Raw genomic sequence first — 19,500 nt, forward strand, 5'->3', positions numbered from 1 at the left:
GAAGCACTGGTTGAGAGGTAGAGAAAGCAGAAAGAGAATGTGTTAACAACATGAATGAAAAATAAGTAGGAATGTCAGAAAAAGAACAAGAAAGTTGGAATAATTGAATTGCATTATCATTGACTCATTCTAATAAGACAAATAACACAACTCCATCATTCTATTATAATAAATTCAGCAATAAAATGCATTTTACAAAAGTAACACAAGGTGCATTTCTTACCTTCAGGAAATCACCAAAAATAATTGATTGTGAAGTAAAATAGCTTGGCTCCAGCTGAACTGTAAAGTGTTTGTCTTTCAAAGAAATAAATATTGTCATTATGGAAATTAAAATGTTTAAAACATAAACAAAAGATTTACTATACATTTGGAAAAAAATAACTCCATACAGTGCAATTCTTTCAGAGTATGTGTTTTACCAATTTTATGTAATACAAATCAAAAAATGTTTTGGCTTTGACAATAAACTTTTAGCTCAACTGACAATTCCTATAGTTTTAATACAATATTCACAATTTTGATAAAAGATCATAAACCTAATATCTAAAAAATCTTCTATCTTCCCGACCCTCTGAGTATATTCAGCATCCATTAAATATTGATTTTATGCATGAATGGGAATGATATTCCTTCTCAATCCTGAACCACAGTGAACTCAGACCTCCCCAAGGTATGATTTTAACATAGGTTTTTGCATACATAAGAAATTCTAGGCTGAAATGCCTTTTCATAAAAAATGATTAATGTTACTAAATATATTTGTGTTGCATTAAATTTCTCCTATGCATAGATCTTAAGAAACAAAAAATGGGCCTCACTGTGACACCCATGATTTCATTTTACAGTGGGCAGCACAACTTAACTATAATCACAGAGAATTACTGAATTGAATCTGTTCATTCAGTCCAGCTGATATACACCAGAGCTGATGCTCCAAACAAGTTTTTTCCCTTAAACAAATGCTTGTCATCACCTCAACAACACAGGAAAAGTTATAATTCTATTTAGTCTCTGAGTAAACAAGGATTGTCTTATTGCCTATTAAATGTATTAATAATATGTCATATTTAGAACATTTACTTTTGGACACATCAAGTATGCACTTTGCCTTTTCATCTACTTGTCAAACTCCTTCAAAGATTTAAATCCTTCGGCCTTCTCTTTGGAAGAGTGCCAATCTTGCATCAGTTATAGCTTAAATCTTTACTGTTCCTGTATTTTGTAAATTGTACTTTGTACCTCACTACTTTTCAATTCTAGACCTCCAGAAGTGCTTGGTTTGCAATTTATGGCTTATTTAAGCTGCATGAAGGATTTGTGAATTTCAAAACATTGTTTCTCTACTCGCTTTAAATTATTAGGTTTAGAGGATAATATGACCTCTATTAGACTGATAAAATCTACAGCATTGAAGATGCCCATGTTGAAATTAAATTATTGTCTCTGTTGCCCACTCCGCATGTTTGATAGTGTCCCCTTATATTTAAAAGTGAGTAATGTAATAGACATGACATTCCAGCTATTCTGTTAAATTTAGACACTAATAGCCCGTTCCATTAAAGCTTCCTGGTTAGTTGCACCTATGAATTTGAAAGAAATGCAATTTATCGAATGTGGTGTCCAATCTATTTCACAAAACCACGTTTAGATCCTGAGAAACATCCAATCTATTCTCATGAAGACTATTGCAAGTTACAAAATAAACTTTGCAATTGATTTAGATAAATCCAGAATTCAAGTAAATCAAAGATTTTTGCATAAGATATAATTTGTGATCACTTTGAATGTTTGAATATGTTGGATTTTCTTACTGGCCATTTCACACAACATGTTGTTAAAGTAGAGCTTGTCTTCACTGTTGATTAGGCGGTCATGGAAAACTCGTTGGCATTCGTGGCAAAACAATCGAAAGATTTGTTCTTCATTTCTCACTGTCCCAGGATTACACTGCAGAATTCCTGGCAAAAAAACAAAAAAAAAGTTTTTGAGAATAAAGAAAATCCAATCTCTTGAAATTAGCAATTGAGAGATAAAATGATACAACTGCATAGAAGGAACAACATTTGAAACAGAAAGGGAAGTGCATCATGGTTATAATATGGTGGATGTGGTTTGAAAATCAATTATTGCAATGGAGAAAAGATAGATAGAGGGTCAATATGAGAATAGAGGCTAAATTAATAGAAGAGTTTGTCTTACGGCATGTGTCAAAGGAAAAGACACCCACACACCCCCACACCCCCACACCCCCACACCCCCACACCCCCACACCCCCACACCCCCACACCTCCACACACACACACACACACACACACACACACGAATGAGTGAGATTTAATCTCCATAGCCTTTGACAAATTCTTTGACATATTATAATTAACCATACATCCTGGAATGTCCACTACATTGAGCTACAATACTCATTTCTTTTCCCATTTATTAAAATTTTATTTTCCCAAAATAACAGGTTGGTTCAGGACCCCAAGAAAGAGAGTTTGTAGAGTGCCTCCAAGATGGATTCTTAGAGAAGCTTGTAATGGAGCCGACCAGAGAAAAGGCAATTCTGTCTGCAATTTGAGAAGGAGAAGATTAAATCGGAAGTGTCAGTGATGCAGTTGAACAAAGGGGACTATGAAGGCATGAGAGAGGAGCTGGCCAAGGTCAACTGGAAAGGGATTCTAGCAGGAATGACCGTGGAACAGCAATGGCAGGAATTTCTGGGCATAATCCAGAAGACGCAGGATCATTTCAATCCGAAAAGGAAGAAAGATTCTAAGGGGAGTAGGAGGCAACTGTTGTATAACACAGCAAAGAGTAGCCGGAAGCCAGAGGATTGGGATAACTTTCATAGGACAAAAGAAGGAAACAAAACGGGCAAAACGGTCTGAAAAGATGAAGTGCGAGGGGAAGCTGGCCAGGAATATAAAGAAGGACAGTAAAAGTTTCTTTAGATATGTTAAGGGAAAAATAGTAGCAAAGTCAAATGTGGGTCCCTTGAAGGCAGACACGGGTGAAATTATTATGGGTAACAAAGAAATGGCAGAAGAGTTGAACAGGTACTTCGGATCTGTCTTCACTAAGGAAGACACAAACAATGTCCCAGATGTACTGGAGGACAGAGATCTAAGGGAGTATGGGAACTGAAAGAAATTTTCATTAGGCGAGAAATAGTATTGGGTAGGCTAATGGGACGGAAGGATGATAAATCCCATGGACCTGATGGTCTGCATCCCAGGGTCCTCAGGGAGGTGGCTCCAGAAATAGTAGACGATTGATGATCATTTTCCAATGTTCAATAGATTCAGGATCAGTTCCTGTGGATTGGAGGATAGCTAATGTTATCCCACTTTTCAAGAAAGGAGCGAGAGAGAAAACGGGGAATTACAGGCCAGTTAGCCTGACTTCGGTGGTGGGAAAGATGCTGGAGTCAATTATTAAAGAGGTAATAATGGGGCATTTGGATAGCAGTAAAAGGATTAGTCCAAGTCAACATGGATTTATGAAAGGGAAATCATGCTAGACTAATCTTCTGGAATTTTTTGAGGATGTGACAAGTAAAATGGATGAAGGGGACCCAGTAGATGTAGTGTATCTAGACCTTCAGAAAGCCTTTGATAAGGTCCCGCACGGGAGACTGGTGACTAAAATTAGAGCACATGGTATTGGGGGTAAGGTGCTGACATGGATAGAAAATTGGTTGGCAGACAGGAAGCAAAGAGTAGGAGCGAACGGGTCCTTTTCAGAATGGCAGGCAGTGGCGAGTGGAGTGCCGCAAGGCTCGGTGTTGGGGCCGCAACTGTCTTCCGAATATATTAATGATTTGGAAGAAGGAATTAGGAGCAACACTAGTAAGTTTGCGGATGACACAAAGCTGGGTGGCAGTATGAACTGTGAAGAGGATGTTAAGAGGTTGCAGGGTAACCTGGACAGGTTGAGTGAGTGGGCAGGTGCATGGCAGATGCAGTATAATATAGATAAATGTGAGGTTATCCACTTTAGCGGCAAAAACAAGGGGGCAGATTATTATCTCAATGGGGTTAGGTTAGGTAAAGGGGAGGTGCAGTGAGACCTAGGTGTCCTTGTACACCAGTCACTGGAAGTTGGCGTGCAGGTACAGCAGGCAGTAAAGAAAGCTAATGGAATGTTGGCCTTCATAACAAGAATATTTCAGTATAGGAATAAAGAGGTTCTTCTGTAGTTGTATAGGGCTCTGGTAAGACCACATCTGGAGTATTGTGACCAGTTTTGGTCTCCACATTTGAGGAAGAACATCCTTGTGATTGAGGCAGTGCAGCGTAGGTTCACGAGATTGATCTCTGGGATGGCGGGACTGTCATATGAGGAAAGATTGAAAAGACTAGATTTGATTTCACTGGAGTTTAGAAGGATGAGGGGGGGGTCTTATAGAAACATATAAAATTATAAAAGGACTGGTCAAGCTAGATGCAGGAAAAATGTTCGCAACCAGGGGCCACAGTCTTAGAATAAAGGGGTGGCCATTTAAGACTGAGGTGAGAAAAAACGTTTTCACCCAGAGAGTTGTGAATTTGTGGAATTCCCTGCCACAGAGTGCAGTGGAGGCCAAATCACTGGATGGATTTAAGAGAGAGTTAGATAGTGCTCTGGGAGCTAGTGGAATCAAGGTATATGGGGAGAAGGCAGGCACGGGTTATTGATTGGGGACGATCAGCTATGATCACAATGAATGGCGGTGCTGGCTCGAAGGGCCAAATGGCCTCCTCCTGCACCTATTTTCTATGTTTCTAAGTTTCTATGTTCCTGTGCTGCATTATTCTAAAACGTCAACGCAGTGTACAAGATATAGGTGAGTTCGCAGTTGGACTATTGTGTTCAGTTTTGGTCACCCTGTTATAGAGAGAATGTTGTTTCGTAAGGATGTATAGAAAGGAAGCTGGAAAGTGATGAGAAGATTTACAAGGATATTGCCAGGATTTGAGGGACTGATCTACAGGGAGAGGTTGGGCAGTCTAGGACTTTACTCTTTGGAGAACAGGAAGATGAGAGGTGATCTTAGAGAGGTGTATAAGATCATCAGTGAAATAGATATGGTGAATGCAGTTTTTTTACCCAGAGTAGGGGAATCAAGAACCAAAGTACATGGGTTTAACGAGAGAGCAGAAAGATTTAATTAGAACCTGAGGGGCAACCTTTTCACATATGGGTATATGGAACGAGTGACCAGAGGAGGAAATTAAGGCAGGTACTATAAAAACATTTAAGACATTTTGACAGTTACATGGTTAGGAACGGTTTATAGGGATATGGACCAAAGGCAGGTAGGACTAGTGTAGATGGGGCATCTTGGTTGACCACTGGGAAGAGAGGAAGTAGCTGTAAAATTATAGATCAATGACTCATAACATTTTATATGGATACATGATAGCGCCTACAACAAAATTAAAATATTAGTAATGAATGCATAAATGTGTGAGCAAAAACAATGGATTCCTACCTTGTATGCATTTTGACAAGTCCCTCAGATTGAAAACATAATGAGACTTGGCAGGGGTAGGCAGAAGGTCAACGCTCATTCGATGGTACATCTCAACAGCTGCTTCCACAATACTAATGGAACAGTGTTTCACTGCCTGAGTAAATTCAGCCAGAAATCCATTCAAAATGGCCTGCATAAACAACGAAAGAGAGAACATTCAACATATTCAGAATGCCTAAACTTAGTACAAAATGGATATATATTGCATATTAGAAATATAGAAGAAATTTCAAGTCATTATAGAAAAGTTTAAAACATATGAATTAGGAATCAATGACCAGCCAGAGATGAGGGATCTGGTCTCATTGAAAGACTTTCCTTAATATTCATGTTTTGTTTTTAAATGCTGTTCATTTGAGTCTATTACAACTGGAAAAGTTAGTTCATGTTTTCACAGCTGAGCAAACTCAAATAACATAAAATTTGTCAAATTGCTTTACATCTTTTGGAAAATATAATTACTCACTTGAAAAATCTGTTTCAAGCTATGCTCAGATGGAGTTGGAAGGCACAGCATGCTGAAATGTCTTATGAAACGAGGAGTCACTGGATTCCGTCCTCCACCAGGAGGGGCACAGGCAGCAGCTATAGTAACATCCTAAAATAACATTGCAGATAAGTTAAAGAAGTCTTTAAAATTATGTAGGGATTTGATGAGGTTGAGAAAATGTGTCTATTTGTGGAGCAGCCTACTATGTCAGAGTCATGGATCTATTAAGGCATTCAAAACAATATTCTTTCTCTGGAGGTGGTTAATGTGTGGAACTCACTTCTATGGGAATATTGTGAGGATAAGAGTGATTAATTAAAGACTGAGCCAAATGAGAAATTGAACAGACCTCCAGCCAGAATATTTACCTTCCACCACATCCTCTGAATTATATGAATAAGGCAGTTCTGAATCTATACAACCACGTCAATGTGAATCCCATACATCTTAATCTTCTGCATCAGCCAACCATAAGAGATCTTATCAAGACCTTTACTAAATTCCAAGTATCCAACATGCACCGCCCTACCTTCTTCAATCTCCTTTATCACCTCCTCAAAAAACTCAATCAAATTAGTGAGAAATGACCTGCCGTGTAAAAGCCATGCTGGCTATCCTTAATTAGTAGAAACAGAGATGAAAGAAAGTGCAATGGCAGGAAAGTTGTGTTGAGAATGATTGAGGGTGAAGTTTTGACATTTATCTCAGTGGGAATGAACACAGCCACAAACCTGTGCAATGTGAGTTGCTGTAGTGATGGAGGGAAGGTAGAGAGTCAGGATATTGGTGAGTATAGATGTTTGGTGACAACTATTCTGGGTGAGGTGGTATATTAAATTATATTTTAATTGCATTCAAAGCTTTGAGAGTCAGTAGATGATTCAGCTTGTAAAATGTGCTTTGAGGCTTCTGTGTAAAAATAAAATATTACAGCTGTTGAAATTCTAAACAAAACTGATGAAGCTAGAAATATTCAGTTACATCTGTGGAGAAATATATTTAACTTCTTGGATGAAACTCATGAATATCCTATACCTAGGTTTTGTTTTTAATGTTATGGCTCTGTATAATTTGAAATAGGTCTTATTTAATGTGCTGGGAAGGATTGGCAAATTCTGTTCATTCTCAGTTATTATCTTCCTATCCATAATCACGTTTCCTGAGTTATTTGTAGCCTTGTGTCCCCGCGTATTATCCTCCAGCTTCTGTCTCCACATTCACCCTCCCCTCTTCCCACATGGCTCCATCTGCCCTTTATTTTCCTTGTTAACTTTCAACTATCCAACTGCCTCCAACTCCTCTCTTCCCGTTCCCCAACTGCCTCCTTCTGCCTGTCCTTCCTCACCCCTCCTCGCTCCATTTTATGCTGGTTATCGTCCGTCGCACCCCAGCCCTCATTGCTGATGCAGAGTCTCGACCCAAAATGTCTTTGTCCACACAGATGCTGTGTGGAGCTCGCTGAGTTCCTCCAGCAATTTGTTTTTTTGGTCCAGATTCCAGAATCAGCTGTCTCATGTGTCTCTCATGTGCTCACTTCTGTCGGAGCTTTGGTTTGGCAACATTCAATTTGTTGCTGCCTCAGGAGATGCAGATGGGTTTTCAATTATGTTTTGTGGGCAATGCTATTTTTATGGTGATCTGTTGACAAATTATTGATTGGAAAATGCTGTTCCTTTTTGGTCTTCCAGAATTTAGATAGAGCACAAATGAGTTTTTCTGAACATGGTAATTCACTACATTAGAAACATTAACATTTTAAATATACAATCAAACATTAGGGTTTGTTAATAAACTTCAGAAATGCATGTTAGATTAGCTAAGTCACACCACTGAACAGAAATTGTTGACATTTTACAAATATATTTTACTACATTACAAATTTCAAGTGTATTTTTTTCCCCGTCAATCTCCCATGTGCTTTACTGTATTTAATTCTAAATGGCCAGAATATGTCAAGCCTAGTTCAGGATTACTAATTGTCACAATGAGACATTGATTAATTTCATTCACTAATAAAAATGGTTTAAAGTCTCTCTCAAAGCTTTGACTTTATAATTTTAAAATGAGCATGGAGATATTTAGGCAAGTTGCCAGGAACTACTTTTCAGCCAGCACCACCATTCTCTGTGATCATGGCTGATCATCCACAATCACTACCCCGTTCCTGCCTACTCCCCATATCCCTTGACTCCGCTATCTCTAAGAGCTCTGTCTAACTCTCTCTGCTTTCAAGAGAGAGTTAGATAGAGCTCTTAAAGATAGCAGAGTCAAGGGATATGGGGAGAAGGCAGGAACAGGGTACTGATTGGGTTGTGGATGATCAGCCATGATCACAATGAATGGCAGTGCTGGCTCGAAGCGCCGAATGGCCTACTCCTGCACCTATTGCCTATTGTCTATTGTCATGTAAATAGTAAATTTCATTGCCCTTTGATCTACAACTTTGTTGAAGTTAGGTCAAATTAAAAATACAAATACTTGAGAAAGATTCCTTACTCTTTATGAAAGGGAATTGAGAGATATAGGATTAAGTCAGACAGCTGGAATTCTAACTGGCAAATCAGAATGAAAGGACTGAATAGTCTTGAATGATACTCATGCTTAGATTCTAAAGGACATCTATTCATGTCACATATTACTAAAAACTAAACTGCTAATGCCACAAAACTGTGTGTTTTTTACCAGTGAAAGTCATACTAAGCTAATCAAAATGACTGTGAAATTTATTGTAATGTCACTTTTCAAAAGTTAGATTTGTTTTTGTATGTCACCTGTATTTCTTTCCAGAAGAGCTTCTCTCTATCGTAGAATCCACCAAAGTCCAGGTATTGTCGAAGAAGCTCAATGGGTGGCTGAGATCCATAACGGTCCAATTTCGGCATGTTAAGATCATCCACAAAAATAATAACTCTCTTATTCCCTGGAGCACCTGTTTGTCAAGAGAATAGACATTTTAGATCTGTTTTTGCAAACCCAATAGATTCTTGTCATTAAGCTAGATTGCTGATACAATCAAATTTAAGTTTTCAATTAGATTTGTAGCCCTAGGGTTTAATTGTGTACCATCTACATACATTTTAAGCAGTATGTTTTATATTTTCAAACTTACCCAGAGAAGATTACACAGAAGATCATTTTGAATTCTACTTGTGAATCATTTCAAGAAATAAAGTTAAACCAAAGAACACCTAATATTTTCCTGGTGTCTGACAGACACCAAAATTACATTGTCTTTTGTGTAAACCATACTTTTATAATTAGAGCAGGATAAAATGAAGCAATCTCAATAACATTTGAAGTGTATTATGCTATTGTGTTGCTTTTTACATTATTTAATGTAGTGCTTAGCTGACATTATGACACCAGAGTGGCATCTTCACCCAACAAACAAAGTCAGCATGCTCAATGAAAGTGAGAGTTTACTTCAGCAATTAGCTGTTGGGATGCTCATGAATCAGCAGTAACTCTACTTGCAGCATCCCTTGCTGGAAGAACTGTTATGACAATATTTTCCCACTCAATGTTGGTTGGAAACCTCAGGGCAGGAGGCAACTGAGACCTGCCAGTTTTGTTGCCTTCTTGCAGGTTGGCTTCTTGCAGACATCATCTCCACTCATGTGCCCATAGAGGTTCCTCTGAATAACCTAGACCTTTTGCCCACAGGAAAGATTTTCACTCCTCCAATGTGTCGATCACAAGAAAAAAAGCTTCATGGTAAGTGTTATGTTTCTGAGAAGCATGCATGATGTTTTCATGCTGAGGGCACCCATAGTGTGAGAAAATCTTGCAGCCAACAAGACCCCAATGGATTGATACAAGTTGAACTCCATGTTCACTACTTACAGCAATGTACTCTCTAACCACAACAAATGAGCAGAAGTACAATAAGAAATAAACACATTTAATATTGGAAAAAATCAATGACATCCCACAGATGCAATTTCATACTTATGTTTGTCTAGGTACCCATACAATACGAGACCGAATGATCATCTTCTGCACACTGGTCAACCTTGTTAATCAAAGACAGCAATTGATAACAAAGGAAGAAAAGTAAAGAAGCAAAGACTCACGGTGGCAAACTTCAATATCCATCACCTCGAGTGGATTAATACCAGCACAACTGAATCTGAAGGAAATACTGCCACACCCAGATTGAATAAGCATCACCAGTGAGTGAACTGATACAATGAAGAAAGCGAATGGCATGCCGGCCTTCATAACAAGAAGAGTTGAGCATGTGAGTAAAGAGATCCTTCTGCAGTTGTACAGGGCCCTAGTGAGACCACACCTGGTGTATTGTGTGCAGTTTTGGTCTCCTCATTTGAGGAAGGACATTCTTGCTATTGAGGGAGTGCAGCGTAGGTTCACAAGATTAATTCCCGGGATGGCGGGACTGTCATATGCTGAGAGAATGGAGTGGCTGGGCTTGTATACTCTGGAATTTAGAAGGATGAGAGGTTATCTTATTGAAATATATAAGATTATTAAGGGTTTGGAAACATGTTCCCAATGTTGGGGGAGTCCAGAACCGGGGGCCACAGTTTAAGAATAAGGGGTAAGCCATTTAGAACGGAGATGAGGAAACACTTTTTCAATCAGAGAGTTGTGAGTCTGCGGAATTCTCTGCCTCGGAGGGCGGTGGAGGCCGGTTCTCTGGGTACTTTCAAGAGAGAGCTTGATAGGGCTCTTAAAGATAGCGGAGTCAGGGGATATGGGGAGAAGGCAGGAACGGGGTACTGATTGTGGATGATCAGTCATGATCACATTGAATGGAAGTGCTGGCTCGAAGGGCCGAATGGCCTACTCCTGCACCTATTGTCTATTGTCTATTGTCTAAATGCGTAAGAAGGAACTGCAGATGCTGGTTTAAACCGTAGATAGACACAAAAAGCTGGAGTAACTCAGCGGGACAGGCAGCATCTCTGGAGAGAAGGAATGGGTGGCGTTTTAAATCGAGAAGAAGGTCTGAAGAAGGGTCTCGACCTGAAATGTCATCCATTCCTTCTTTCCAGAGATGCTGCCTGTCCCGCTGAGTTACTCCAGCATTTTGTGTCTATCTTTGATACTATGGAAAAGCCTAATTGAACTTTTCATCACAAAACCTCCCCGTGGCAGATGCATGTGTCCATGATATCATTATCGCAAGTGATCACTGCACAATCCTTGTGAAGGTAAAGTCCCATCTAAAAATATGGAAAATAGAATCAGGAAAGAGGCTAGTTGGCTGCTAAGGCCTTCTCCGCCACTTATCAAGATCATAGCTGACCACTTAGAGTCATAGTCATAGTCATAGAGTGATACAGTGTGGAAACAGACCCTTCAGCCCAACTTGCCCACACTGGCCAACATGTCCCAGCTACACCTGCCTGCATTTGGTCCATATCCCTCCAAACTTGTCCTATCCATGTATCTGTCTAACTGTTTCTTAAAAGTTGGGATAGTCCCAGCCTCAACTACCCCCTTTGGCAGCTTAGGTAGACAAACAATGCTGGAGAAACTCAGTGGGTGAGGAAGCATCTATGGAGAGAAGGAATTGGCGACATTTCGGGTCGAGATCCTTCCTCTGGCAGTTTGTTCCATACACCCACCCCTTTTGTGTGAAAAAGTTACCCCTCAGATTCCTGTTAAATCTTTTCCCCTTCACCTTGAACCTATGCGGTCAAAGTTAGGATCAAACCCGGTTCTCTGGCGCTGTAAGGTAGCAACTCTATGGCTGCACCACTCTGCCACCCCTTGACATGGGGAGAGGGCAACAAATATTTCTTGGACTGATTCCTTTGATATTACGACTGATGCTTGAGAAAGGATTTGGTTGATTAAGACAAGATTCAGTGTTTTGATATGTAAGAAACAGGGAAGATCTTCTTGATGGCTTGAGCGTCCAGAAGCAGGAGTTATGGTCAAGATATAGGGAAATGCCATAAAAATTGATATCAAGGATCACCCAGAGAGTGGTAAATCAACAGTACTTTTTTTCATAGGAGGTAGTAGAGGCCAAATCATTAAAGATACTCATGAAATGGGGAGATATATGTCTTAGTACCAAAGAGATCAAGGGATATGGGGAGAAGGCAGGAACAGGTACAGAAGTGTGGTACAGAAGAGGAGCAGAGAAATGTGAGATGTTGCATTTTGGGACGTCTAACAAGGGCAGGACCTACACATTGAATGGTAGGCCTCTGGAGAGTGTTATAGGGCTGAGGGATCTAGGAGTGCAAGTACATGGTTCCTTGAAGGTCGAGTCCCAGGTAGATAAGGTGGTCAAAAAGCCTTTTGGCACATTGGCCTTCATCAGTCAGAGTATTGAGTATAGAAGTTGGCATTTAGAGTATTGTGTTCAGTTCTGGGCACCATGTTATACGAAATACTAGACTAAGTGGGACGCGTTGGGTCCCAGCATCACACGGGAGGGCTGGGACCCAACGCAATATTCCACCTCTCCACCCAGTGGGGGGGGGGGGGGTGGGGGGGCTTTCTGGAGCGCTAATATGGGCATTGTGGGCTGAAGGGACTAATTTCCAGAGGGCTAGTTTGGACAATGTGGGTCGAATGGATTCTTGAGATGGCGGCTCAGTCACTCAAGCCTTTTGTGCTGGCAGCTCACTCACTCATGGCTGGTGGGCTGGCAGTTGACTCACGGCTATTTCTTGAAATTCCATTTCAAGCAGGGTGCAAGGCCACCAAATTCAAGTGCAGTTTCTTACCACTCAAGCAGGGTGCAAGGCCACCAAATTCAAGTGGAGTTTCATACCATTTCAAGCAGGGTGCAAGGCCACTAAAGACAGTGAGTCGTGACCTCTCCCTCCTCCATCTTGCAGAGACTGAGCTACGCCCACACTTCTGGGTTTTATAGTCCCTCCCCCTCCCACCAGAAGGGGCATGGACTTCATGGCGTGTTTGACAGGAGAGAGAATCTCAACATTTTTTTAAACACTAATAACTCTTTTATTTTTCATCGATGGGAAAAATTCTCGGCACCTGATGGGCAGAGGGCGACTGAGTAAGATAGCCATAAATCACAGCTGTAAGTGGTAGCGTTTTTTCTAAAATCAATATAAAACGCAAACAGGGTCAAGATTAGACTTTTAATTATATAGATGGCAAGGCAACTTTAATTAGGCAAGGCAACTTTAATTAGGCAACACAGCATTAGCATTTCCAAACCAAAGGCACACAGCTTTAGCATTTCCAAACCAAAGGCAACACAGCTTTAGCATTTCCAAACCTAAGGCAACACAGCTTTAGCATTTCCAAACTATATTTTCAAACCACATTAAGGGCACTGAGAGGTCAGTAAAATAACTCAGAGTTTAGTAGGCATATTATCAGCGTTATTCACAACTCAGACTGAGAGACGTGACCCACTCGCTCCCCCATCTTGCAGAGACTGACTGAGGCACTCAACACTTCCGGGTTTTATAGTCCCTCCAGAAGGGGCGTGGCCTTCAGGAGAGAGAATCTCAACATTTTTTAAACACTAATAACTCTTTTATTTTTCATCGATGGGAAAAATCCTTTTGTCCTGCGCAGCGGAGGGGCTCTGAGTAAGATGGCCAAAAATCACAGCCATAAGTGGCAGCGTTTTTTCTAAAATAAATATACAGGACAACAGGAAGTGGTCAAGATCAGACTTTTAGTAATATAGATATTGTCAAGCTTGGAAGGTTTCAGAGAAGATTTACAAGGATGTTGCCAGAACTAGAGAGTCTGAGCTATATGGAGAGGTTGAGTAGCCTGGATCTCTATTCCTTGAAGTGCAGGTGGATGAGGGGTGATCTTATAGAGTTGTATAAAATCATGAAAGGAATAAATCTGGTAGATGCACAGAATCTCTTGCCCAGAGTAGGGGAATCGAGGATCAGAGGAGGGTCTGTGCGGAGTTTGTACATTCTTCCTATGACCGCATGGGTGTTCTCTAGGTTTAGTTTAGTTCACTTTGTTTAGACATACAGCATGGAAAAAATGACCTTTGGCCCACTGAGTCTGCACCGTTTAGTGATTCCCCATACACTAGCACTATCCTACACGTTAGGGGCAATTTACAACATTTATCAAAGCCACTTAACCTGCAAACCTGTACATCTTGCAGTGTGGGCGGAAACCAGAGCACCTGGGGAGAACCCATACAGTCATGGGGAGAACGTATAAACTCCATACAGACAAATGCTCAGGTTTGAACCCGGGTCTCTGGCGCTGTGAGGCAAAAAAAAACAAACATCCGCAGCGTCATATGCCGCCACTGGATGGTGGGATCCTTCCCACATCCTAAAGATGTGCAGGTTTGTATGTTAATTGGCATCTGTAAATTGTCCCTAGTATGCAGGATAGAACTAGTGTACAGGTGATCGTTCATGGGCGTGGACACGATGGGCCTTAGGGCCTGTTTCTACACTGTATCTTTAAGCTAAACTAAACAAAACAATATCCTTCCTTAAATAAAAATAAAACTACAGATGACATTTCATCAAGGTCCTTTACGGTTTCATTCTTGCTCCTGTACTCAATCCTTTTGCAATGAAGATCAACATATCAGTAACCTTCCTGTTTACTGCACCTGAACATTTGTTTTCATGACAGTTATACAAGGACATCTGGAACTTGTTGTAACTTTTATCTTCCCAATCCATTATTGAGATAATCTGTCCTTTTGTTGTTACAGCCAGTGTGGATAACCTCATGTATTTCAATTTTAATCTTCATTCACTGTCTATTTCAAAAATTGTCAAATCACATTGGAGCCTCTTTGCATCCTCCCCACGGCTCACCTTCACAAGATTTAGGTTATTTGCAAGTTTGGAGATATTACATTTAGTTCAAATTATTGATTCATATTGTGAATAGCTGGGGAGTAGGTTCTGAATCTTGAGGCATCCCATGAATCAGTCACCTGGAAAAGACGCATTAAATCTTACTCCCCAATTCATGTCTGTCAACCACTTCTCAATCCATACCAATGCCGTGAGGATTTATGGGGCCATCAGCAGCAGCACCAATGTACATCACTGCAACCTGTAACCTCATGTCCGGCATATCCCTCATTCTACCAACAATATCGAGCCAGGAGCTCAACCCTGGTTCAAGAAGAAGTGCAGAAAGATCTGAAGGGAACAGTACAGGGCATGCTTAACCACGAGTTGCCTGCAGAAACTGTAACTCGAGACTACCTATCTTCTCAGCAATAAAATTAACATTCCCTAGACAGAGCTAAGCAATCTCACAGTGAATAGATCAACACAAAACTCTGCAATTCGGTCACATGTCATGAATTATTAATGTGATCTAAAGTCTAAAGGAGGGAGAGCCCAGGAACATCCTGATCAGCAGCAACAGTGGGGATGAGCATGTCAATGCTAAAGACAAGGCTGAAACAACCCAACATTGTTCACCAAGAAGTCATGGGTATGGTCATGGTGTCATACAGCATAGAAACAGGTCCTTTGGTCCAACTTGTCCATGTCAACCTGGATATCTATCATCGCAAAACTCACTTATCTGCATTTGGCTCTTTTTAGGTATGTTGCAAAGCCTACCTGAAGCGTCGCTGAAAATCTGTCGCTGCGGGTGTGCGATTTTGGCGCCGTTTAGAGGGGGGCGGGTTTAAAACGCGATTTTCTCTAGGCTGTTCCAATCGAAGATGTTCAGCCTAGATAATTATTAACGAAAAATCGCTGGAAGACCCCGTCGCAAAAGCTATTATTAGTTTTAAAGGCCTTGTATAATAGTTATAATAGTTTAAAAATCAATCTCTAAACCCGTGACCACCGGCAGCTGTCAGGGTCTCATAGAGCAAACAACTGAAGGTAGGCTGCTTATTTTTACATTAAAAAGGGCTTCTTAAGATCCCTTTATACAAAGTTTAATGTTGCGAGTAGCTCATTTTGGGCCCATTATATCCCGCAGTAATTTTCTGGGCATTTGGGGGCACAAATCTACCGCAATGTGAACGTTCTAAACCAGCGCGTTCACAGGAACCCACTAGAAAGCTGATTTAAAATGGACTTTAATTTGCAGCAATTGAACACTAAATTCCTTCCATTTGGCCTATAAATTAATGTAAATGAGATTTTAAAATCATGTTTTATTGTGAATTATTTATGAATATTATTTGGACACTTAGGCTATTTAAAAATGTTAATCATTTATTAAGAAATGGATAGATGTTTAGATCTAGTAATTGAAGTTTGAAATTAGCTACACTTGGGTAACTAACTAATTATATGCTTTAATTTCAGGTCATCCAAGTAAGATTATTTTATATTTGTTTCAGAATGGTTCAATCTACGATAACTGAAAATTTCATTCAGTTCTCTTAATTTTTAAGAAGGTTATGGGCTTTTGACTGCACACGTTCACAGCTTTTTTGTTATGTCCATAGAAAATCAATAGGGAACAAGATGCTAATTTCCGAGTATGAAAATGGCCATAACTTTTTAAATACTTGAGATATGAAAGTGAATTAGGTGTCAAATTAAACTTATTTTTATGCTTTATCTGATGGGATAAATTACAGACTTGATTTTTTAAATCTCAAAATGTTGTAACATTGCTACTCTTTTCCCTCCATTTATTTCCTACTCATCTATTGTCCAAATGTTTAAAAAATGCTATTATTGTACCTGACTCTACCACCTCCTCTGGCAGCTTGATCCATATGCCCACCATTCTCCTCCCCATAGATCTCCTTTAAATAGTTCTCCACTCATCTGAAACCTATGTCCTCTAGTTTTAAGTTCCCCAACATTTGGAAAACGATGTGACTTTCTATCCTCATAATTTTATAAATCTTTATAAGTTTATGCCTCAGCCCTCTATGTCCTAGTGACAACAATCCCAAACTATCCAATCACCCCTGGTAACTAAAGCCCCCCATTCCAAGCAACATCCTGGTGAATCTCTTCTGCACTCTTTCTAGCACTAACACGTCATTTTCCTAATGCGGTAACCAGAACGGCACACAATATTGCAAGCACGAGTGGATGATTCAACCTGGCTTCTGTCTAAGATCCACAGAATTACAGGCCAGCCGTCAGCCAAATCAATTGCCTGCATGTTATATCTAGTCTGAGAACACCACTAGAGTAAAAGATAAGGCAACTTCCCAGTGTCAGTTCTAAAGACCTACCCACCAGAATTAGCTCAGAATCTAGTCAAGTTGTTTTAGTACACCAACAATACTGGTTTACAACAACAATATGGTAAATTGCTCCGATTTGTCCTGTTCACTAAAAATAGGAAAAACCAATCTGGCTAATTATCATTTGCTGATGATTTTAAGTCTATTCCCAATCATCAGTGAAGTGATCAAAGGTGCTTGTTCATCAGAATTTGCTTGCTGATGCTCAGTTTATGTTTAACTTAACCATACAACTCTAAATCTCATTAAAGCCTTGGTCTATATATGGAGCTTAGTTGAGATGAGTGCATATCTGGAAATCTGAAGAAAAATGCAGAAAATACTCTGCAGGTCAGGTCACATTTGCAGGAAAGGAAAAAAATTCAGGGCAAAAACCCTTCTGAGAGGAGAGTGATTGCCTTGGCATCAAGACACTACCTTGTCTGAGTCTGACTGTGGCATCAAGGAGTACTGCTGGAATGGAAGTCAAGGCACTTTAAGGGGAAATTATTCATCCCTCGGTTAAAGAAAAATGATTATAGTCATTGCAGTCCCTTGTATCTCCATGGACTGCTAAGTGGCAAGTAATATCTGCACGACTAAAGAGCCTGAAAATGATCCTCTCCGATAAAATACAATCTAACCATCCGTCTTTGACATTCAATAGCATTAAGGGCCTTGGCCTTGGCATGCAAATTACGCGACCTTGTGGTCGCGTTGAGCCGCGACGGTCCCGCGAAGGTCGCTCGCGAATTCATTCGACCGCACAGCCGTCTGGAGCGTGTGACGTAATTTGAAGATGGACACAAAATGCGGAGTAACTCAGCGGGACCGGCAGCATCTCTGGAGAGAAGGAATTGGTGACGTTTCGTGTCGAGACTCTTCTTCAGTCTGTAAGAAGGGTCTTGACCTGAAACGTCACCCATTGCTTCTCTCCAGAGATGCTGTGTGTCCCACTGAGTTACTCCAGCATTTTGTGTCTATCTTCAATTTTCTTGGGCCTGCTCTGGGACTAGAAGTGGGGGTGGATCCGGACCCCAATGGCCGTGAGCCCCAGGCCGAGTTCGGCAATCGTTTGCCTGCTTCTGCTGTTGTTGCAGGTGAGACATTGCGTCGCGCCAGGGTCTTGAGCCTGTCCCAGGTTGGCCGTCAGTTACGCGACAGGTCATTGGCGCGCGAAGATTTCGTCCGCTACAAAAATTTCGGAGCCCCGCGCGATGTCGGGCACAACTACATACCCCTCCGCGTTTCAGAGGGACCGGCCCCGCGTGGCCATACGATGCCCGTGCGCCTCAATTTGCGTGCCAAGGACACGTAAGTGGGACAGGCTCTTTACCATGCAGTAGCATCAACCAAACCAGCTACATCCTTAACTACGCTCCCAAAACACCCAGCCATCAATTGCGCCCTTTAGGCACCACTAGTTCCTGGCCAGATTGCCCAGACGCCCCCTCTTACCAAGAGTTACTGTGGCCTCAGCAATGTTGCAAATTCTTAACTAAGCTTTGACAAAAGCAGTGGACAACTTGTTAATTCCAAGGAAATCAGGCTGAAGTGTTCCTATTGCGGGAGCAGAGAATATTTAACTCACCATTAAAGCACAAGGTATGATCTATATGTACCCACAAGTTATCACTACAAACTTTGCTGTCTAATACTGCTATAGACTTCATAGCATTAAACATGGCCTTTTGTTATTGTCTATTCATTCTACACTAAAATAATGAAACAAATAATTTGAGACCTTTATAATCTTTACACATTTTATAGATTATGAATATTTCTGTAACTGTGACCTACCAATTATGTTCTTTCGTTTCTTTTCTAATTTTGATTCAATTATCTCTTGTGTCCTCGCTGAAGATGTTTGAGCAGAGAAGTTAATATAAAGTGGAACATAACCAGCTTCATCTTGAATTTGAGTTAACAAACTTCGTGCAACCACAGACTATAAGAAGGATAAAAAAATATTTAAAAACATAAATAATTTAACAATGAAACATTACCAATTTTACTTCTGATTGTGTCTAATCTATTTATGAACTTTAACTCAATTGTCATGCCATCTTTTGAAATGCACATCCAAGGGTCACTGGAGCCTTGCAACAAGAGATATATGGAACCAATTAGAAATCCCACTGGCCTGCTTTCAATTCTCCTGTGAATGGACACATTGTTCCTCTACTGTGCAAGCTATGATTATTTAAGAATACTGAAAACATCTCAGCAATATTTATTTAATTACTGAAAATCCAATCTCTGAAGCTAATATTAGACCACTGCAGATCAAAGTGCTAATTTTGATGTAGGTGATTCACTTAATCAGCCACTTCTGCCCATTCCTCCCTCTTTGCCTCTACTTTGTCCATGAGGAAG

At 40.4% G+C, this 19,500-nt stretch overlaps 1 protein-coding gene across 1 annotated transcript in view; it reads right to left on the reverse strand.

Annotated features, from left to right (window-relative positions):
- The window catches only part of dnah6 (dynein axonemal heavy chain 6), a 288,021-nt gene that overhangs the window by 135,248 nt on the left and 133,273 nt on the right, over positions 1-19,500 (reverse strand). The window contains exons 40-45 of the mRNA XM_033018232.1: positions 18,925-19,072; positions 8,780-8,937; positions 5,985-6,116; positions 5,477-5,648; positions 1,815-1,961; positions 224-297 (exon numbers count right to left, since the gene is read on the reverse strand). Coding sequence (XP_032874123.1) covers positions 224-297; positions 1,815-1,961; positions 5,477-5,648; positions 5,985-6,116; positions 8,780-8,937; positions 18,925-19,072 — 831 coding nt within the window. The remainder of the gene's footprint in view (positions 1-223; positions 298-1,814; positions 1,962-5,476; positions 5,649-5,984; positions 6,117-8,779; positions 8,938-18,924; positions 19,073-19,500) is intronic.

The sequence above is a fragment of the Amblyraja radiata genome, chromosome 3 (genome assembly GCF_010909765.2).
Source record: "Amblyraja radiata isolate CabotCenter1 chromosome 3, sAmbRad1.1.pri, whole genome shotgun sequence".
Taxonomy (NCBI): domain Eukaryota; kingdom Metazoa; phylum Chordata; class Chondrichthyes; order Rajiformes; family Rajidae; genus Amblyraja; species Amblyraja radiata.